We start from the raw sequence: 24,128 nt of genomic DNA, 5'->3' as shown, positions 1-24,128 counted from the left end.
TGGAAGGACGGCCTGATCAAGGCACTGTCTTGGTGGTGCCAAACTGTTTCCACTTTACAGTGATGGACCTGACAGTGCCCCAAGGGATATTTAAAGACATTGAAAGTTTCTTATGGCCTTCCCCCAATCTGTACCTTTTTCAATAATTTTGTCCGAGTTCTTTTGGCAGCTCCTTGTTTGGCATGTTTTGCCATTTCCTTCAAATTCACTTCATTCAACAGAAACAGCTTGATTCTTCATCCAAGAGTATTCAAATCAGTTGAACTACTGTGATTGGACACAGGTGGGCTCTATTTAACTTATGTGCCTTGTTAAGGCAATTTGTTGTTCCTGAGCTAATTTTGGTTTGCTATGACAAAGGGTGTGAAGTCTTATGCAATCAAGACCTTTAGTTTTTTTTTTCTTTTAATTTAATTACTTTTTGAATATTTCTATAATTGTTTTTTCACATTGGAAGTGTAGGTGGTGTTGTGTAGATCAATGAAACAAACTCCTACTTTAATGCATTTTGAATTTTATTTTTTAGGCAGCAGAATGTGAAAAAAAAAATGTATATATATATATATATATATATATATATATATATATATATATATATATATATATATATATATATATATATATATATATATATATATTAAGTCGTGCATAATCCTTTTGGTACAACACTATGACTGCACTTTTTAAAGTGAGCTGCCTTTTTAATATAAGCGTTTTGTAATGTGTTATAGTTTTTGCAAGGTCAGCAACATTTTACATTTTTCAAGTAATTTTAATGCTAATGGAATTATCAAGGGGAAAAGCTGAGCAAAACACTATTACCATCTCTGAATTAAGCAGCAAAATTAAGAGCATGCATCAAGGTAAAAGTTTGCTTTTTGCTAACCTGTTTTTCCCTCTTCAGGCACATTCATTGTTCTGAGCTGTGTAATTTGTGTAGTGTTGTAGAGTGAGGTGTTGGCAAGATCAATAGCAAGTCACCTTTTTCCTTATTGATTGAAGTGACTGGGAGAAAAATGATAAACCAGGGATTGCCATTTATCATAAAACACAGCATTTGTTGCAGTTCTAGAGCCTATTACGCTGGTTTCTGTTTCTGCGCAGACTCCCTCATTCTGAACCCTTCAGGTCTAGGATGTCTAGTTTAGGATATGAATCTGAGTGATGCACTCACCTTTTTTATAAATTACCACAGTTGCAAAACGCTCAGTAACTACAGGAACGTGTTTCCGGTGCCCTGCACAGCCCATGCATAGCTACTGTTCTCTAACTTAGATTTGTTGTGCAAAACCTTTTTTCTCCTGTGCTATGCCTCCTGCAGCCATAGATTTCTGAAGGGATTATGTGGTCGTCTGAAGACAGAAAATCACCTTGTAAGTGACAACCTCTTCACTGACATTATAGAATTTGTTTTGAAATGATTTGCACCAAGCCAAGTTTTGGGTTTAAGGGATGGATGTCTTCTTTTTTTGTTTTTTTAAACCAGATTATACAGATTCAGCGAAGACAAAAGTTAGAAAGGTGCCCTTGCTGGAGTAAAATTTGAAACGGAGGACTGTATGAGGACCTACCATAGTACCCCGAGCTGTGACTGGGTTGTATTTTATCAACAAAATAAAATTATCATTATCTTTCAGAAGTTTTCTGCTCCCTGCTGTGTTCAAGTGGCTTGTTGCTGGGTACAGTAGATTACTGCTGTACCCAGCTGGTGTAGGCAGGTTTATTAAATATCTTGTGTTGCACCTACAAGAACCCACCTTACACCAAAGTCAGTGTGTGAATTAGAATGTATGCGTCTATTTGTGGTTTTATTAATAACACTAAAATATTTGCCTCCTTTTTTTCTTTGACCCATGGGATAATGCCCCCCCTCCTCCCCCCATGATCTATATATTTTTACATTTTGTAAAATACAGAAAAATGGGCTATGTAAAATCCAAATTACACCGTGTAACAATTTTTTTTTTTTTTTGGTTCCTGGGTAGTAAGTGTTATTTCCTAATTGCTTATGCCTCAAAAGCATAGAAAATGGCTATTATTCCCCACAAACTTTTCCAATGAGAAAATGGGCGAATTTGTGTGTCTTCGTTCACAGTCAGAAAAAAACAGCATATGAATCCAAATTAACGTGTATTTATATTAATGTAATACAAAAATGACTACAAAAGATTTAGAAGTGAGTTGTTTTTTGAGATGTACGATTATACTGTAAATTTACAGTCCAATGTGTTATTACGTGGAAAACCAAATCCAGTACTGACTATTGAGTAGCCTGATGACTAAAACGAAACAAGTAAAGCAAAGCAGTTTCCATTGTTAAGTACCAAGCAGTGAAGTTGAGGACATTTAACTCCTCCTGATGATTTGACTTGGTTATTTTAGGCATCAGGATGAGTTTTTTTTATTTTTTTGATGTATTAATTGTTTGACATTGTGAAAACAAATAACGGATAGCTCTACAGTAGTGAAGTGTAATTTATTCTCCGAGTTTTCAGTCTGGAACTGGGGTTTGAATTTGACAGCTTCTGGAAATAGCTTAGGGTTTTGGTATGGAGACTGTCGTTTCCCCTGGCTGTGGGGCGGAGGCCGTCAGTAGCAGTTGTGTAAGTGATCCAGGTGGTCAGGTGTTGAGTGAATTTCCGGTTGGGGTGGGGTGGGGTGGGGGGATAGAGGGAATGGTGGTCATTGAATGCAGAGGTTCTGTTTTCTTCAAGAGGCTTAATTATTGGAAAATTATGTTTATTTGTCATAATAAGGTTCATTTTATTTTTTATCAAAAATACTTTCCTTCATTATTTCACAGACCTCTCATCCACAGGTCGGGCATAGACCCGTATTAAAAATAGTGACTTGTAATTGGAATGAATACTTTTTTATTTATTTATTTTTGTTTTTTGGGGGTGGTGGTGGTCACAGCCTGCAGCAAACTTAAATATTTGAACATTGATGCCTTCACTGGTTACCAGCTATTATAGGGTGCTTCACTAAACTGTGTGGTTTGAGCACAAATGTTTCATAATTATGCTTAGTTTAAGGATACAAATTGTCTTGCATACCCATCTCTTCACTGTCTGTTTAAGAAATTAAAACAAATAGTAAATTAATTGGTTGAAATGTTTTTGTTTGGTTGGTGGGTGTGACATTTTTAGTTCTCAAGCACTTTAACACATTTTGTAGCTGAATTTTACATCAACATTTTTTCAGTAGAATGCTAATTGCTTCATCATTAAGGAAGGTGTTTGCTTTATGTTTGTGAACGATACGTTGTTACTGTTACAGATTGCAGTCTTATTCCATGTGTTGCTGCTGGTTTGACATATAGTTCTTGTTGTTCCTTTTGTTCAGTGTTGTCTAGTTTTGTGAACAAGTCTGTAAGAGGATTCTGACCTTTTTGTAAACACTATCGATGCAGGATAAGTTATATTTATAGACTGCTCTTTCAGCCAATTACCACATTTGCAACCATTTGCATTCTGGAGCAATGATGACGAGGACTAAAATGTGCAGAGTTCTTGGAAACAAGTTCTGAATCTGACAAATGTTCTCATGTAGATTATTTTTAAAACAATTTTAATATTGAGTTTTTTTTGAGGAACATTTAAGTGATTTGCTTTGTTACATAGTCACAAAAAAAGTATCAAAATTAAATAAATAAAATAGATGCACCAAAAATCTAGTATTGCAGAATGTCAGCTGACAGTGCTATTTTAATAATCTGTTAACCTACATGTTGTGTTCCCTTGTTTCACCAGTACTATATGGGCTCCAAACATTTTATGGATCACACTTTGGATCAATTCAGTTCAACATGCAAGTTCAGTAATTACTTTGCCTGAATGCCTTGCTATACCTTTGAAATCCTGCTGTGTTCAGAGTATTGTCTTGTTACTGTGCAGAAAATATGTTAATGAGGAGAGAATGACAAACCTAGAAGTGGGTGTGTTTTTTAATTTCCTTTTCACTCAACACTAATGAAAATGTTAAGGGGCTCAGCTGCATCATTTACGTTGAGATTATAGCAGTTTATTTGATATTTGGTCAGTTGATTTTCTGAGGTAAAACCATGAAGCTGACATTTCTACCTCAACTGTTGCACCTCTGTAGCATCCTTTCAAGCATGCTCTTTGAAATTCACATGTGTGAAAAGACTTGTACCTGTCTTGTGTCCTCTAGGGTAACAGCTAACTGTGCTTACCTGGTCCTCCTTGTGGTGCCTAGCAGTTTTCTTGAGCTCCTGAAAATGTCGTTGTTGTACCCCCATAGGATCAGAATAATGTTTCTCGTAAGTTACTGGCAATAGCAGTCACTTGCTTTTTAGCTTTTTTTTTTTTTTTTTTTTTTTTTTTTTTTTTTTTTTTTTTTTTTTTTTTTTTCTGAATTGTAGTGCTTAGAGAGCTCCTGTTTGATGAGGACTCCTGTTCCACGGTTGTCAGTCATCCCAATGTCGAAACACACACCTTACCTGGGGAGAGACCAAAATCGTATTTTTTCTCACTAAGCCTCTATACTTCATGTGTAAGTACATTGATTCTCAGCACTGACTCGGGTGCTTTATATATATATATATATATATATATATATATATATATATATATATATATGTGTGTGTGTGTGTGTGTGTGTGTGTATATATATATATATATATATATATATATATATATATATATATATATATATATATATATATATATTACTATAGATGGAGCACTAAGGGATATTAAACATGTCTGTAGATAATCTGTTTCCATATCATGGAAAGCCATTTTAATTGACCAATGTCTATTTCTCGTTTTGAGAGTATGCCTTCAATAGCACAACACCTCGCTCTTCACGCAAAGTGATTTTGTTGTAGCATTTATTTCTAGGTTATCCGTATGTGAATTTAAACTGTGGCCATCTGGTTTAGGGTCTGGTGTCTTCACTGAACCACAAATACATTAAATTAATATTCATTTGAATTGGGTTTAAGTCAACAATAAGCCATTAAACTAATCTACAGTTTAATTTGGGGGTTGAATTGATGTATGTCTCCTTGACTATTTATAATCATTAGAACTGGAATGTAATCCATTATTTTAGGAAATATCTGTGGGGGGGATTCCATATGCTAGAGGAAAGGGTTAATTACCAATATAGTTAAATGAGAGAACCTATTGTGAAACGATTTAGTAACATTTTATCTACTTGGCAGATTTTATGTTTTGTGTATTGAATTGAAGCTCACTAAGGAAAACCTGCTGGATAGCAATTTTCACTGCATGATACCTGCCATCATAATACATTTTTTTTGTTCAATACATGTTTAAAAAATCCAGAATCTAAGTTTTAAAGTGTAAACAAACTGCATAATCTTAAAAGCATTCCCTTAAACTTCCATAAGTCATATTTATTATGAAGTGTTTAGAGCTTGTAGAATTTCAAACCTGAAGAATTAAAAAAAAAAAAAGTCATTCAGGTTAAACCGTAGTGTGCACGCACACACACAGAGGATCCTCATAGTCACACAGTACCTGAAACATTCCATAACATGTACAGATTTCTGAAAAGAGAATTACCCTGATGCTTTGACTTGACGCACTTGGTGTGAAAGGACCTTTATGCTTACTAATATAGTTCTAGTGTTTGGCTTATAGGTTACAGTTATAAGCTTAACACTACAAGTTTTTCATTGCCATTTTTTACTTAAGAAATCCTAAGATTAATTACACACTGACGGAAATGACTTGGCAATACTATAATATGAATCAATGTGCTTGTACTACATTGAGACCTATTGCTAATGGCTTCTTAAGAAATTGCCTAATTTACTTCCCCCTATTTTAAGTTTAGCAAAATAAATTGTTTGGCCACCCATCCAAAACTGCAGATTTCTGCTAAAATAACTTGTTTGCAGATGCACATTCACAAAAATGTGCCTTTTGGAACTAAAGGGGACCTGTTGTCATTAAACGTGCAGTAAATGTTGATACGATTGAAGCAATGCAGGGCAGGATCCCAACGGAAAGTTTATTGTAAAGCAATGGCTATTGAGAACTATTTTATTTATAAACCTTGACCATTTACCTTCTATAGACATTCTCCTTAAAATAAAAATAAATAAATAAAAACCCTTTTAATTTAAATGTAATCACCCCAAAATAGCCATTTATTTATTTTTTTGACATAAACATCAGCATTCCATGTGAAATAGTAATATTTTCCTTTAAATGTAGCAATGTAATTCTGGTAGAATTGTGATTCTATATATCTCATTCAAGGATACCCTTTTAGTGTTTGAGTATTGGTGAACTGTTACAGATTCAGTAGTAATCAGACACTTCTGTTTAACATTCTTCACCATGAGCAGTGCTACCGTGGCTGTCATTCGGCACATTTCCCTCATCTGAGCTAATTAGCAATATTAAAATGGAGAGCAAATTGTTTCTATTAGAACTTTGTGTTTCGATAGGCCTGCTGAAAGCTGCATTATTCATGCATGCATATCTGAGCTCTTTGATTGTGAATGTAAACTAACCTAGTGAATTTAAAGCAAAGGTTTGTCACCAAGATGTTCAAACTCTCCGATTTTTATGTGCTGTAGTACAACTTAACAATTGTTAGTGTGTCTTTTGTATCCAGTTGATTTAACTGAGGCACAAGGAGGTAACTAACCTGGGGCCCCTGCTATTCCTCATTGTAGCTTGTTGCATCCGTATCGGAGTCTTGCATTTTGTCTTTATGTACTTACTAGTGCTTTAAAAAAAAAAAAGGGCAGATTTTTGTCATGAAATAAGTTATGCAAGAAAGTGTTCATAATTCGACAGACAACAAAAGGTACATTAAATGCTCAAAAGGTCCAAGTAGCTTGTGCACAGAAAAAACAAAAAAAAAAAAAAAAAAAATATATATATATATATATATATATATATATATATATATATATATATATATATATATATATATATATATATATATATATATAATACACACACACTCTACCAGTCAAATGTTTTAGAACACCTCCATTTTTCCTGTTTTTATTGAAATTTACGAAGTTTAATGTCTCAATGTATTCTGAAATTAAAACATAAAAAAAAGAAATCATGGATTGTTTTGTTCAACAAAATTTAATCTAAATTTCCAAAGTATTCATCAAAGTAGCCACCTTTTGCAGATATAACAGCTGAACACAATTGTGGCATTCTTTCTACAATGGAAATCAAATATTGTTTGGAAAGTTCTTCCCAACACAGTTGCAGAAGTTCCCACAAATGTGTTGCACTTGTAGGTTGCTTTGCTTTCACCCTTCTGTCCAGTTCATCCCAAACCAGCTTGATTGGGTTTGTCTGGAGACTGTGCTGGCTGTTCCATGATTTGAAGCCTACCGTCTTGTTCTTTTCTTCAAAGGTAGTTCTGACATAGCCCGGAGGTATGTTTTGGGTCATTATCTTGCTGTAGGATGAACCCCTGACCAACTAGGCATATACCAGAGGGTATTGAATGGTGCTGCAAAATGCTGTGGTAGCCGTTTTGGTTCAGGGTGCTACTCACTTTGTGCAAGTCGCCGACTCTGGATCCAGCAAAAGAGCCCCAGACCATCACGCTTCCTCCTCCATGTTTGACAGTTGGTGTCACACACCAAGAAACCATCCTTTCGCCTACACGACGGCGTACAAAAACCCTGCGTGATGAACTGAAGATTTCAAATTTTGATTCATCGGTCCGTAAGACCTTCTTCCAGTGTTCAGTAGTCCACTGGCGGTGCTTCATGGCCCAGGCAAGCCTTTCTGTCTTATTTTGCCATCTTAGCAATGGCTTAATTACAGCCAATCGACCGACCTGTCAAACCTGCAGCTCGAAGTCTTCTCTTCACAGTTGAAACTGAGACTTGCTTACTTCAACCAGTGTTAAGCTGTGCTTGAAGCTGTTGTCCTGTGAGTCGTCTATTACGCAAGCTGTTGACTCTCAGAAACTTGTCTTCTGATTCTGTTGTGGCTTTGGGTCTGCCAGACCTCTTTAAGTGCCTTTTGATGGTGTAGGAAACTGTACTCACTGATACCTTGGCATTCTTCACAATTTCATTATGATAGCAATATACTACTTCCTGCAGTACAATACTGTCCAAATAATGCTTAAGAGGGTGTAGTAACACAGTCTGTCCCAACACTGCTTTTATACAGACAGAGGGTTTCTAAGTAATCAACAAAAGTTGGGACACCCGTAGGAATTGTTAGCATCAAATTTCAAGGCTTAATTTACTTCCATTGCTGCAGAACAGCTGTAAGTTGTTAACCCATTACTTGTTCCCTGGAAAAAGGCCTTTTTGTATAACTCTGAAATGTACATTATTTACCGCTTATCTTTGTACCATTTCAGGTTATTCACTGGACTTGAACTGCTTATTTCAATAAAAACTGGAAAAATGGGGGTGTTCTAAAACTTTTGACCGGGGGTGTGTGTGTGTGTGTGTGTGTGTGTGTGTGTGTGTATATATATATATATATATATATATATATATATATATATATATATATATATAATAAAAATATATATATAGTATAAGATAATATATATTATTATCACAGTGTATCCATATCTATTTTACAATTCAGGCTGAAAATGCAAGTATTGCAATAATTCCTATTACTTCCAGATTCATATGGATTAGTAAAGGCCTACAACTAAAACTTATTTATGTTTTGCAGATATCTTAAATGCAGAAATAATCAATTGCAGAAATACTTCAAAGTAATGTGTTTTTGATTTTAATAACTTATTTTTATCATCCTTAAATCAAGTGCAGTAATATTTTTTATAAAAATATTAGACCTACTTGCACTTGATTTAAAGATGATTAATAAAATGAATGCACCAACTATAGTGTGATCTGGTTAGTCTAATTTTTTATTTAATTTATTTCTACAGTGGACATTGCCAGTAAGCGTATGCCTTATCACTGAGGCATTCATTTTGAAAGAAACAAAAATCCAAAACACGTCTGACCTGTGCCATTGCAGATTTAATAAAAAACAATAACAAAAAAGTTTTTTTTTTTTAGCAAACTGTTTTTGAACCGTAAGGAATGTGTGCATTATCCCGATCCAGTACTCTGAAGAAAGTACTAGCCGAAACCATTCATCTGAGTTTCTTATACAGTTTGCTAGATCACCCACTAACTAGCTATTTATAGAATGTGGCTGTTCATAAAGACCTTTTGTACTTGTAACTGTTTTTATCTTTATGGTATCAGAATTAGGACAATGAACGTTGCCAAACTATCTTTGTTCATGGGCCCTTAGCCTCAAGTAGAATATAGAAAGCCTCACTAATGGAGAGGTGTATATAATAGTATAATAGAAGTGCATTTGAAACCTAGCATGAGAAATATCAGCAAAAATAAGACGTGTCAGCAGCAGTCCATTGCTTAGAATAGAGACCCGTGGATCATATTTTACAATAGGTGTCAGAGCACAAAGCCTGCTATCAGCAGGGAGAAACTGAGGAACACTGCAAAACACTGTGAAAACTTCATTAAGTGATAAAAAATCTTGAAGGTCTGGCTAGGGCACTGTCAGGCTTTTATTTGCTTTGTGTATATCAATTGGTAAAGGCTCCAAATCGCTAACCCATCACAACTATGTCAAGAAAATAGAATTTTTTAATACTGTAAGATGTTGGACATATCGGCCTGTGTAAATCATAAACAAACAGACAACATGAGGAATGTTTCATGGATATTTAGTCTTAAATGTATATCTACAGCAGAGCTTATATAATAGATATGTAGTATTATCTTACTGGCTGAAGAGAAATACCTATATCTCTGTGGATCTTTTAAAAATGCAATTTCCTGATTTCCTTGCTTTTATAAAACAAACAAAAAAAAGCTATTTTGCCTTCCCTCCCTTTTTTTTAATAATTTGTTCTTAATCCTATACGGATCCCTGAGTTTTGAATCCACATATCTTGACTGTAACACATAATTTGCTTTGCCTCGAGGTTTAAAGAGTTATGTAACAGTTCATGAATCACATAAATGAGATTACAGTAGAATACCTTCACTGTGTTACCCCTTTTGAGTTGCTTTGGCTACACTGGGAGTTGCAAATGGATGCTCTTCCGTTGACTTATTTTGGCTTTGCTATTTTGGTGCTTCTTGCATAGCAGTGTGTTGTTGTTGTTCCCCCCTCCTCCAGACAAACAGTTTCTAAGTGCCATTGATGATTGGATCTGTTCTTAGACTGATTCCCATAGAACAGCATTATGACCATACATTGACAAAACTTCCAAATTAAACAGCCAATAGTTCTGCTTCGCAGTCTATTCTAGTACTTTTGTCTCAAATGTGAAGAAACTGTTTTTCAGTATAAAATTCTTCTTCTGTTTTTTTTTTTTTTTTTATGTATGCATTTTAGGAAGGTATTACAATAAAAAAAGCCTCTGATGGATACATGTTTGAAGTGCCCCTAGCTAAAATTAATCTGTCAGAACAACAATGTTGATCTGGTGCTAGTTGGCTAACTCAGTGACCATTATTTTTTTAATCCCTGTCTGCAGCACTATAGAAAAGTAAGAAAAGAAAAAAACTCTAAACTATGAAAAAGAATACATTTTTTTTGTTTTACATTGAATTGGGACACACCCACACACAGACACACACACAAACACATGCTCAGATTTAATTTAGCTGAATTGCTGTTACAGAAATATCTAATTCTGCTTTTGGTTGAAGAAAAACACTCTTTTTGGAAAATGCTTATTTGTATTGAGTGTCATTTATAATTGTATAAATATAAATATTGAATTGAATATAAAATACCAAAAACATAAGAGTAGTAATATTTAACACTTGCATTCATATCTCAAAAGTACCATTGCTAATTTGCTCATATAATATGCTCAATAATGCTCATATATATATATATATATATATAATTTAGTGTTATTGCCTTGAGTAAAACTGCCCTAAATTTGAACATTTTATTTTATTTAGTACAACTTGAACATTCTTGTTCTCATTTTATTCATTTTTTCTCATTTATTTACAGTGACTCAATCAGAGGCAATATCCCAATAATGCTGACCAGCCAGCCATCTTTTAAAATGTTATTTATGGATTTTTCACAGCCTTAAACAATTAGAAACATGATCACCTTAATGGACTGACACAACATCAGTAATTCTTCTGCAGAACATAATTATTGTTTTTATGAAAAAAGCTGCTAGAATGATATACTGTACTTTCCTTTGTTTGACATCACTTTTCCAATGCAGTCATTTTCACCCAATAATTAAATGGCTCCAGTCTTTTTTTAAGGTTCTGTATGGTCCTAATTCAATGAATGCCAGCATTGCATGATCAAGACTTTTTTTCTTCTTTTCTTGTTACTATTAATCCTAGATCATGAAGCTAAACCACAATCAATTTGCTTTAGAAATCACACTGTACTAAAGTGTTAATTAACTAGAATATTATAGTTTTGTTTTACTTTTTGACAAAAGTAAACCTGACCTCGCCTCTTTTTTTTAGTGTTTAACATACCCAGCAATTGGAGAGTTAAGTCATAGCTGCAGAAATATAGTGCAGTCCGAAACCGTTTGGCTGATAGCTAAACCAATCTCTCTGGACTTACTTGCTTATTTTTTACACTACAAAAATGGATCTAAAAATGCGTTTCTTTTTTCCCAAAAAAATTCCTTTATTGCGTTTTAACATTTTGCACAGTACAAATTATTGGTGCTTTTACAAGGTAAACCTGTAAATATTGATTCTGGGCGTTTTAGAAAGACTTCTCGGTATAAATGAGTATTCACTGCATCCTATATAGCTTCATCTAAAAATTACAGAATGCCCTTTTAAACAGGTCCACCCTTATGTCTGTCATATCTTAACAGCTTGTTCGCTTTTCTTTCTTTTTAAATAGAAGTTACAAGTTAGAAAATAGTTTAAATTTATTATATAATCTCTGTCGCTTTTCTTTATCATAGTATAATCATAGTACAAGTTATATGTAGCTCTATATATATATATATATATATATATATATATATATATATATATATACACAGTTTTAATTTTGCACTCTGTACAAAAAAGTTGCTGCTTTTTTTTGTGCACTCTGTTGCATTTTATAATTGGGAAAGGGTAGGGGTAATGTTAAATCTGTGTCTCCTGTACCTTCTCCTTGGTGTGAGTTTGTATTATATAGGGCTCATGAATAGTGGTGATGGTGCTGGCCGTGGTGTGAAGAGAGTTGCCAATGCTGTTCTCTGTCCAGTGAACCCCATGTGCTGGTTTGTAGGTGTTGTAGTTCATGTGGTCATGGATGGTGGGTAATACAACCGGCCCTTCTCCCGGTATACCGGTGGCTGATGCTGCTGTGGGAACATCCTCGTCCACTTGGATAATCTCTATAGTCCTGGCAGCAGCGACTGTGCTCCTCAGCTGGTGTCGCTTGCGCAGTTTGTAAAATACTATTAACATAACAGCGGCCAGAAGGGTGACTGCCACAAAGCAGCCAATGATGATTTTGGTGGTCTTCATGACCTCATCCAAGCTAGCAGGTGGTCTTTCTGTGCCGTTCGAAGTGAGGACTGACACCTGTTTTGGCGTCTTGGTGTTCTGGAGCAGAACAGTAGGAGTGGATATAAATGCTGGTTTGTATTCCGTAGAAGGCGTTGTAACTGCCTTGATCTTCGGCGGAATGTCCTCCGATGTTGGTTCTACAATTTCCACTGTGACAGTCGTGAAGTAGCTCAAATTGGACGTGTTCAGCTCAGCAGTGCTGACGTTGAGATAGGACGAGGCATTTGAATTTCCCGCCACATTGGTGACCATGCATGTGTAGATCCCAGTATCCTTTAACAAAACACGCGAGAAGTTTAGTGTTCCATCATTTAGAACTGATATTCGCGGGTGATTTGACCCATGACTTAATATTGTGCCATTTGGCAGCAACCACCTAACAGAAGACATGGAGGCCGTGCGACACTTGAGCTCGGCCACTCGTTCTTCTGAGATGTTTAAATCTCGAGGAGCGTCTACAATAAAGGGGGCCGAACACTGGAAAGTGCTCCGTTCAACCTCCACTAAGTATTTGCCTCTCATGTAGGGTGGGGAGTGGCAGCGGCCACAGCATGTTGAGTTTGTGGGGATGTATTCACGCAGCCACCATGAAAGCCAAACAATGTCACAGTCACAGTTCCACGGATTGTGATGCAGATGTAATTCTATCAGGTATCTCAGGGGTGAAAAAAGGTCATGTGGCAGAGAGGTCAGGTTATTATGGGCCAGGTTCAATTCCACCAGTGCAGTGAGGTCATCAAAAGCATTCCGTTCAATCAGGTTGATTTGTGAGTTCATAATCCAGAGTTTTTTCAGAGATTTAAGACCCTGAAAAGATCCAGGTTTGATTTCAGGAAAAAGATTTTCAGACATCTCTAATTCCTCCAGCCCAACTAATGGGTTGAGGTTTGGCATTTCTCTAATGTTACACATTCCAAGATTAAGGTATTTCAAGTTGTATAACCCCTCAAAAGCACCTTCTGATATATACTCCAGTTTTCTTAACTCGCCCAAATCCAAACGCATCAAAGATGGCACCCGATTGAAAGCGTAAGAGGGTATGCTCTCAATGGGGTTATTCCTAAGCCATAACTCCCGCAGTTTGGACAAATACTCAAATGCTCCACTTGGAATAACTGTTAAGCGGTTATCAAACAGCTCCAGGGTGTTCAAACTGGTCAAACCATTAAAAGCACCAACCTCTATCTGGCGAATGGAGTTCCTCCCCAGCTGCAGCACTTCCAGGTGGTGGAGGTTCCGGAAAGTGTCCGCCTGGATCATTTGAATGTTGTTCTCCATCAGGTTGAGGTACCGAGTATTTGAGGGGATCCCTTGAGGGACCTCCCTGAGACTGCGGCGTGTGCAGACCACTTTACTAAACTGGTTACTGCACGAACAGACTGAGGGGCAACTCTGGGGTCCGGCAGAAGCTGCACACAGACTCCACGTTCGTACCATGAGGTAGACTACAAAAAGCAGGGAGGCATTCCAGGTACGGTGCACAGTTACCTGCCACAAGAGATTCATGATGTGGCACATTCATAATTCAACATCGTCTGGGATTTGGCACGGAATGGAGAACTGGCCCTACCCCGGTTTAAGTAAGACTCTGATTATTTTTTCCATCTACAGTGCAGGAAGGTGCCGATCTGAGCAAGAGTGAGTGAGAAAAAGGCTTGAATTAGTGGAAGGGGATGGGAACACTTTTCAGGCACCTACCTCTGTAGTTTTGTGAAGTCCAAACAGTTCTATTGTTAATCATCTATCCCTAAGCATTATGTAGCCTCATCTTACTGTACAGTAAATGAATATTCAAACAATCTGGCAAAATGGTTCCTAGTAAATCCAGAAACAGCAGCATTAAACAATGTTGTTGTAGAGGTGAGGCCCAATAGACTACGCAGGTGCAAGAATCCTCTCTGCTCCAAAGAGTAGTGCCAGAAGTACTCCCAGTGATTGCCCTTGGTTGCCGACGTGGGTTGCTGTAGAATGCCTTTTGCAATGTTCAATTGCTCAACTCTAAATTTAAACCAGGATTAAAAAAAAAAAAAAGAATTATACGGTCCTTAATTCTTCTGGTCTTCTGTTTTTGCTGTCGAGCTGTCCCACTGTCTTTTCCGTTTGTTTGCTGTACTTGGCTGAATTGTAAAGACTAAAAGCTGCACATTGCAGTCATTAGATTTCTTTTTAACTAGCTTAGCTCTCCAGCCAGTAGATGCAGCAGCTGCAGCCTGCCTCCTGCACAGTTAGCAATAATCCGTCAATTTCTTTAAAGGGGGGAGGGGGGGGGGTGGGGGGGGGGGGGGGGGGGGGGGTCGGGTGTCGTTACAACTGTTGAGGAAAAGATCACTCTAGTGAGCTCTCTTGTTCCCTTGGAATAAAAAGGAGAGAAAACAGGATTTTCAGTGATGAGCCCCTTTGACAATCCGCTAAAGACAGCACACACAGAGCTCCGTTGCTTTACCCCCTGTAGGTCCTGCTGTATCCCCTTTTGTTTTGAGGTAGTGAGTTGAAGCGTTAGCCTTTTGTTGCGGTTAATGTCTTTCTAGCCCGTGGACTGCAGTAGTAGCCTGAACAGCAGCAGAAGCGAGAATGGGAGAGGCATGGGAAAAACCCGTCCACGGCAAAAAAAATTTTAACCCCCCCCCCCCTTGTTTGTTATCCTTCTGTCTCCTTTTGCTTTGTGTTGGTGTTGCAGGCAGTCAAGACAGGCTGCTCTCTCTCTCCTCCTTTTGTCCTTCAGTTGAAACGTGAATGTACTGCTGACGCATACCGTTCTGAGCAGCACATTGGTTTGATGCAGTGTTCTTTTTGTATTAACACAATCCCCTCTAGGGGTTAATGTAGAATGCTTCCAACTAGGGTAGGTTGCGTTGATTTTGCTCAAGATTATTTTTTTTTTTCCTTTTTTTTTTTTTTTTTTTCCCTGAAGGAGGAGGCAGGCTCAGAGCAGTCTGTTAAGTACAAAACCTTGGAGTGTTTAAAACTATTTTGACCCCCTGTTGAAGATGATACAAGGTGGCAGTAGATAGGCCACTCTGTGGGAGTGGGTTGCTGTGATTTTAGTGATGTATATTGTCTTACTGATTTTTTTTATTTATATGTTTTTTTTTTTTTTTTCCTCCCCAATTGGGATAAGCACAAATTGATGTTTCAGCTGCCAGAGGCAGAAGAGCAGAGATTGGTCAGATGGCTTCCAGTGTGACGTCATAAACTTTTGATTGCTGACTTGGCTTCTCTTTGCCGACTGGGCAGCCTTTTGGGACACTGAAATCTAAGGCTCATGCACAGAAATAATAAAGAATAAAGAGGAACGAGGGAGTAAAAAATGTGTTGCTCATTTTAACAGATTAAGCATCATTAAAATGCAAAAGGAGTTCTTTTCATTTGTTGCATTTTGTTAACTACTTTTTCCGTTGCTTCCACAGGATTAAAATATGCTGCTTATCATGGGGTGGTGTGATGAGCTGTTCAGTTCAGAAGAGTATGGGTTGTATGCCCTTATGTATCCATTTAGCACTGTTAGAGGGTCATTTTACTTTCTGACCTTGGAAAATGGATCCCTTGTACCTTCTGAAATGGGAATGAAGAGTGCAGGAATGGATTTAAATTAAGTATGTAAAAGTTTGTTTGTGAAAGCTTTTATTTCATTCGTGGCAAGATACTCCCTGTCTTTGTCTTAAGTAGTTAAATCCACCTACTAGAATTTGAGTCTCTTGAAACAGTGGCACTTGGGACTATGAATGATTTAAAGTCTGGCACAGATTTCCAATTCCTTCATGTTCTGTAGAGAAGACTTCTGTTAAACAATCAGATGTTTTTCAGATGTACAGCGAAGTTTGTTGTATTTCCGTGATAGTTTGCATTTGCATATTGCACAAACTGCCTTGTCCTTGCTTATAAAAGGTACACCGTCTTGTCCTTTTTTAAATTTTCCAGAACCAAAAATGCTGCCAATCATTCCTTTTGTTTGCTCGTGGATTTCTCACCAGCTCCTGTTCAGACACCATGATGTAGATAGCCATGTGCCTGACAAGCAGGTTGCGTTCTGGTATTTAGGAAACAGCGGCACATGACTACGTAGTAATGTTAAATATTAGTTTCCCTCAAGACAGTTGGGACTGATTTTAAATAAAGTAATATCTATAAAATAAATAAATGAAAGCAGGTTACTCTTGATCTCTGCAGCATCATCCTGTATTTGTTCACACTCATTCTCAATAACTTTTAGAAGCAACAACACAGATTACGTTCTTGACAGTAAGTTAATATATACAAGACATTTTAAATTTCCTGAAATATTCGATTTCAGTAAAATATTATTAATTTGTTATAATTGGGTCCTAATCGATAGATAATTCAATTTGTTATTGTTATAAGCCTACTAAAATGTATTGACAATGTCGAGACTGGGAACTTTTTCGACATGAAAAAAAAGAAGCAAGGACAATGGAGATTAGATAAATGGGGCATTCAGAACAGAAAATAGGAGGCACTTTTTTACGCAGAGAATTGTGGGGGTCTGGAACCAACTCCCCAGTAATGTTGTTGAGACCCTGGGATCCTTCAGGAATTCTAGGATCAATAAGCTATTAACAACCAAATGAGCAAGATGGGCCAAATGGCCTCCCCTCATTTTGTAGCCTTTCTTGTGTTAACTTCTTAAAGAAAAAAAGTGTCTAGCCAATAGTTGTGAATAATACTCTCTATGTAGCTTCTAACATTTGCAAACTTTGACTGCATCAAGCTTAAAAAAAAAAAAAAAAATCCAAACCTATGCATGTTGAAACTTTGTACAATAGTATAAAAGACAATGTAACAATATGAAAGATTGAAGACAACAACATCCAAGTTTTTATGTAAACCAGGGACACACAACCCGTGGCCTGTTTATCATCTGACTGCAGCCCAGTGCATTAATTCCATTTCACTTATGAATGTATCGTAAATATATGGCCTTGCTTTTTCTAATTTTTCGCATAAAAAGCAGCATAACGTTTTAATTCATACTGCGGAGGGTAATTGCTTCTCTTCAGCTTGTCTGCAACTAATGTTATGGGTCTGCCTCTCCTTTTCTTAAATACACAAACTTGCTGCATTGAAAGAACCCATTGCCAACATAGGAGGCTTGTTGCTAGGGAAATTACTTCACTGTCCTGTGACTTTTGCTACATTGCTGCCTGCTCCAGCTGAACAACTCGTCTGCTAAAACAGCTTCAGCAAGTAGATTTTTAATTTGCTTTGTATTATTGTGCAATACATGTGTGGTATAACCATACAATAGTAATGCTTTGTTTAGAATTGTTTTGTATATTTTTGTTGTGTGTGTGTGTGTATAGTGCATATAGGAAGTATTCACCCACCTTGGACGTTTTCAGTTTGTGTTACAACCTGAAATCTGGATGCATTTAAATGGGATTTTTTTTTTTCCTTTTGATTTACACAACCTACTCAACACTTTGAAGAGGCAAGAGAATTTTTATTGTGAAACTACAGTTAATTGGGGGGGGGGGACTGAAATGCCTTGGTTAAGTATTCAACCCCGAGTCAATACTTGGTAGAACCACCTTTGGCAGCAATTACAGCTGTGAGTCTTTTGGGGTAAGTCAGGTTTGCACATCTGGATCGTGCAATATTCGCCCATTCTTATTGGCAAAATTGTTCAAGCTCTGTCAAGTGGACAGCAATCTTCAAATCTTGCCACAGATTCTCAATCAGATTCAAGTCCAGGCTTTGACTGGGCCATTCTAGGACATTCACATTCCTGTTTTTAAGCCACTCCAGTGTCACTTTGGCTGTGTTTTACAACTATTGGCCATCCTATGTTTTTTAATCCAATAATTAATACCATAATACCAACTAACCCAAATAGTAACTAATTAAGTAATTGTACCCCTGCCCCCGCCCCAAACTAATAAAACACATTCATGAGTTTTGTTGTTACAAGCATTTTATTGTGCTACTGTAGGATATCCTTGAGCTGCTGCAAAAACATCAAGCCAACCCAATTGACCAGCATCATCATTTTAACATAGCAGTCAGTCAGTATGTTTACATGACCAAGCGTTTTCCGAAAACTGGGTCAAGAAACTGATTTTCTTAAGTCGCTTTTCTGTGTTTATGTGATTTAACAATTGAAAATCTAATTAGAATTCAGTTTTCGGAAAACTACAGATATTTTTGCATGCAAAGTACTGTAGTAGCCTAAGTACGATTTGAAGACCGGACATTTCCGCAATAGGATGGAGACCAATCCAATAGAGTGCTTTTATCAAAGTGTCACATCTTATTCAAAGATTACTATCCTATACTTCTATTCAGGTTCCCCACAATGTGCAATCAGCCTTTAACAGCTTATCCTTTTCTATATTGCCAGTTTCTTTTGTGGACATTATTTTAAATTATCACATCATTTCAAAGATGGATAACATTTGCTACTTCAGTTTGGGCTTTTAACAAATACATACAGACTTTAACAAATGTATTACTTTATCCCTAAGTAGACTATGCATGCAGACTGACTACAGATTATTATCTCTGTTTTCTAAAACCACGTTCAGGAATGAAGGTCAAAGTTTGCACACGTGCAGTATACTTTCCGAATAATTTTTCCGAAAAGTGTGTTTACATGATATACATTTTGTATTAAGAGACTAGCAGTGGTATCTTAATGAATTCTATATTTCTTTGAAGAGATGTTAGGCCCAGGTAGGCTCTATCATAACCTCAAGGGAAGCCAGTACTTTAACCAGCTTCTCCATTTGACTCAATTTCATAAAATTGGTTAAATCCACAAATATGGTAACATTTAAGAAATGGAAGTGCTAACTTGTTTTCACAATCACAAAAATGAATACATTGTCTGAGGTTAAGAAAAGAAAAATCACTTTGTGTATGGTTAAAGTCTAAAAATGTTTCCTTTTTAAGATAATGTCACAGGCAGTTGATAGTAGAGTTGGCTGTAGAAGTACTGTCTTATGCTGAATTGTAATTGAAAACAGAGCATGTCCCCAAAGCACTGTGCAGAGAGATGTGTATCTGTGGCAAATCTTCAGTATTTTCAATGCAATCAAAGCAGAAATGCATCCAATTTGTGTCTTGCTGTCTAAGGGGAGTTTCTGGATGCACACAGAGTCCCCATATACTTCAAACCTTACATGGGCAGATGAGTTTGGATGGCCCTTGATACACACTGTTTGTCTCTGAGAAAATGATGCCATTGGGATCAGTTTCTTTTTGGATTTTGTTTTATTTAATAATTCAAAAATAAAAAAAAAAATTGGTTATCTGTTTAGCCATTTTATTTAGCCATATCAGTACATACTGATGTGCCAAACATTAAACACACATTACTGTTTGTCAGATGAGGCAAGTAGATCTAGGGTAGAGGTATTGTAACTACGTTTAATATATTCCACACATTTAAATGTATTCCTTACTAAAGGACATTCTTATCTCCCAATGACAGGCTTATTGATGTTTCGATTTTGTGTGTGTGGAATTTGGGAGCATCATGCTAGTAATTGAAACAAAACTATATTAGACTGAAATTGAGACATTTACAAATCCCACTTAATGATGCTGTGTTTTACTCGTTAAATTGTGAAGTCATATTTAAATTTCAAAGGTACACAATGTAAACCAATAATTATAGAAATGTAGTACTAGACAAGCTATGTATTACACAATTATGGTAAATATAGCACATCTTTTGCAGTGTGAGCTACCTTTTTTCTTTTTTTTGGTATTTCAGTTGATTTCAGTGGACTGTTTAATTGTGGCAAGAGTGTAAATTGCATTGCCAAAGGTAGGTTAATATCTGAGGACAATTCTGTTATACCAAGCAGGAGCCAATTTTTTTTTTTTTTTATGTGGTTGTTTCCCTCTTATGCAGATGTGTCTTGTGTATTCAGTGGCTTGATTACAATGTTATTAACATTCAGTAAACGTGTGTTTTCATTATAGCTATGTCGCCATGCCAACAGACAGTTCTATAAAGGCACATTGTGAATGTTCGATGTTTCGAAAAAGGCTTCAGAATCAGGCTTCAAGAGACGTTAAATCTCCTTGACTTTAACTGATGTAGAAATGTGATTGGTCATACTTCCACGGACCGCCAGGTCTGGGACATAGCTAAATTATCTTGGAAGACAAGCACAGTAATCTTTAGAAAGCACTGAACTTTTAAGATGCTACCCTTGTACAACCTATTCACTAATCGATGACCATTAAATCAAGTATAATGAGCTAAATAAGAAGAAAGCTTTTTTACAGATTTTGTATCCATATGTCTGTCAATGTTAGTGCATGACTGACTGCACATTGACCTCACTGTAGTGGTTGTATCTTATGAAAATGTAAGGTTAACTTTTTGTTGCTATCATTATATTTGTTAATATGAATTATGATTTAGTATTTATGTACATTAGCATGGGTTGTTGAGCAATTTACTGTTCAAGTTAGACACAATCTAAAGTGCATTCTTATTTGCTTTATTAACCACAAACAATATGACTAAAGCAAATAAACACAAACAGAATTCTTTTTTTTTGAAGGTGGATTATACTTAACAAAAAGTCCTGCATGCAGATACTGTACGATATATTTATAAACAATAATACTGAATTCCTTATTGATCGCCTTGCTATAACAATACAAAGTATCCGGACTCTCCAAATACAGGCTCTGTGCACATGCTATTTCCGCATTCTCTTATACCAGCATAGTTACTTCCGGTTAATGTCTGCTTGCGTTAGAATACTGTATTCAAGTCTGATTTTATGACAGCTTGTGAAGTGTGCCGTGGCCTTGTCTTATACATGTTGCCTTCAGGACTTACCAAGGATCACAGTTAATGATGTCCATAGAATAGTTAAACTGTGCAGCAAAGCTCCATCAAACAAACTGGAAAAGGGTTTAAAATGTACGTTTCCAGCTACCTCTGCAACTACGACAGTGAGTTGTTTACAATTTTCAGTCTTTGCATATCTGTAAAACTATTGTGGTAAAATCTATATCTAATAAGGATGCTTGGTTAATGAGTAAGTTATATTGTTATATATTGTTGTTTATAAGTATTGTATGTACTCTTACTATATTGTGATTATTGAACTGTAAGTATTTTTTAGTTAGTTGCTCTTAGGACTGAAGTAATTGTATATTTTACCTGTTCTTACTGTATTGTGAATTATGAAAGATGTATATTTTGTGACAACTCTTAAGTCGCTCTGCTAAGAAAATAAATAACATGTACTTCGTGATGATAGCATAACCATTTGGAATTTATTTGTTTGATAGAATTAGCCAAGTGGCAAACTGTACAACATCATCAAATTATTGTTGTAATGCTATGATGGTTTTATATTTTATTTAAAGCACTGTATTCCCTCAGACATAACGTCTATATTGTCGTTAGCCAGTATCAAAAAAGGCTGACAGGTGAAGTCAGTGTTAGGGCCGGTTGTTTCAGATCGATGAAGAAGAATGAGAAGCCACACAGTTTGAGTGTAGGATACAAATTAGTGTAGCTGTTGTTCAGGTTCAAGTTTTGATTTAGTTACATGAGTTCAATTTCTTTGCATTATTAAAGTTATTACTACTTTTTTACAATAATGAACAAGATCAATTGTTTTTTTTTTTTTAAGATCAATTGTTTTTTTTGTTTTTTTTTAACAAAAAGGGACACGGCAGTGCTCCAAGGTGCTTCCCTCTCGTTTCTGTTATTTCACAGATTTTAGTTTTGTACCTGTGGCAATCATTGTATAAATAAAACGATATCTAATAGAATAATAACAAAATAATCTTCAAACATGCGTATACCAAAAACTAACTACGATCACCAACAACAAGTATTAAACAGGAAGTAAGAAGGCCGGTATAAGGTAAACCGAAAGCCTGATGCCATCTTGTGCACAGAGCCTATTGCATATGTTATATAGATTTACCATCCAAAAAATTGGTTGACAGATAAGTAACCCATTGTATTACTGTGTGTACTTTAATCAATTCATTTCTTTTTTTGTTTAAGAATCATTGATCTGCTGTAGAAGTGCCAGTAAGTGTTCTGTGTGTGACATATTAATTGGGCACAGCAGTAACAGTTATATTGCTGCTTGTGGAATCTAATTTAGCTTGTGTCATGGTACAGGATAACATGTAAATTATTAGGGAAAAGAACTGCTAATTGGGGCGGTAGGTTTTATACAGTAATAAAGTGCATTATAATTTTCACATTGAATGCTTGCACAGGTCTCTTGATTCCTGTATAGTTATGAGCACATTAACCACCCTTAAGTGTTTATTTGGTCAGCTACTGATCAGAAGCAAAGAATACATTTTGAAAATTGCATTGACTGTATTTGTGAACCTTTTGAATGTTGAAAAACAGCAAGCCTGTTTTATCACTGATATTAAATTTGTACCCCGTTTACACGGCTTGGCTCTTTAGTATGCCTTTTTCCTAGTGTAAACCCAACCGTCCTAAATGTGGCCTGCTTGAGAGGTTGGCTCAGAGCCGCTTTTAGTGCGGGCGTGGTGAGCAGTACCCTTAGTGTCATTGTCATTCAGCAAGTTGCTTGGGAACAGGACACGTAAAAGCTAAACTACTATTATGGATGCTTGCTCGCATTCACATTTAATCTGGAATCATTCAAAGAATAAAGAATAGTGTATTAAGGTACTATTATATATTAAATAAGATGTACACACAATTGATCCATAGGGTTATGTATATAAATACTTACAAAAAAAAATACATTAATTAATATAAGGTGTCAATTTTGTGCATTTACACTTCCTTCTTTGTTTTATAATTTTTATAAACTCAGATGTTGCATCTCTAAAGTTCATAGATATGCATTGTGGTTCCTTGAGATTACAAATTATTTGAAACATCTCTGGTTTATTTTGTGGTTAACAGAGGTCCTTTTTTGGCCAGCAGCAAAGCCATATGTATTACATAATTGTTTTCTTTTGTATTGGCTACAGCCTGTATAGAAAAAATATGGACCATGCAGTAGTACATATTTATATCGCTAGAACATAGTGATAGTGAGAGTTAGCATGGCTTTAGCTAAAAAAATTCAGTTGGTATAAGTTTTCAATTTATAACAGCATTGATTTAATTCCTATTTTTAAACCCTTCTAATACAAACAGATTTGTTACAAACCCTATTTTCCAAATCTGTTTGATAAATTGGGTTTTTACTTGGATTACAGGATTAAAACAGATTGCATGCGCTGCATGGGTCCTTTCTGGAATACATGGACAAGAAGGTTGACACAGCACTGAACCTCTTTTGAGCAGTCTCCTGCTATGCCACTTGTTATAGGAGACATTGAAATACCTTGGTCGATTTTTGGGTAAACTAGATTTGAAATTTACATTCAGCATTTAGGGAGACAGGGAAGGCACCTTTTTGGCTTTCAAATTTTGTACAGTTCTCACCCATTAAATCATTATTCTGGGTCTGCTTGATGCAAAGTGACCTTGAATTTCCAGTGTTTCTCATTAAAGTTCAATTATTTGTTTTTTCCTTCTGTTTCTTAATGGCAGTTGTATTTCTTCCGTCAATTGTTGATGAAA

At 36.1% G+C, this 24,128-nt stretch overlaps 2 protein-coding genes across 2 annotated transcripts in view; one reads left to right on the top strand and one right to left on the bottom strand.

Moving 5' to 3' along the window:
• Nucleotides 1-24,128, top strand: part of LOC121318188 (staphylococcal nuclease domain-containing protein 1) — a 188,219-nt gene that overhangs the window by 96,617 nt on the left and 67,474 nt on the right. The gene's annotated exons all lie outside the window — the stretch shown is intronic.
• Nucleotides 12,037-14,828, bottom strand: LOC121318190 (leucine-rich repeat-containing protein 4-like). The gene has a single exon (XM_041254603.1). It carries the CDS (start codon nucleotides 14,081-14,083, stop codon nucleotides 12,137-12,139), a length of 1,947 nt encoding a protein of 648 aa, XP_041110537.1. The 5' UTR covers nucleotides 14,084-14,828; the 3' UTR covers nucleotides 12,037-12,136.

Source organism: Polyodon spathula, chromosome 7 (genome assembly GCF_017654505.1).
Source record: "Polyodon spathula isolate WHYD16114869_AA chromosome 7, ASM1765450v1, whole genome shotgun sequence".
Lineage (NCBI taxonomy): Eukaryota > Metazoa > Chordata > Actinopteri > Acipenseriformes > Polyodontidae > Polyodon > Polyodon spathula.
Note: the sequence above shows the minus strand (reverse complement) of the source record. Positions and strands in the feature narration are given on the sequence as shown.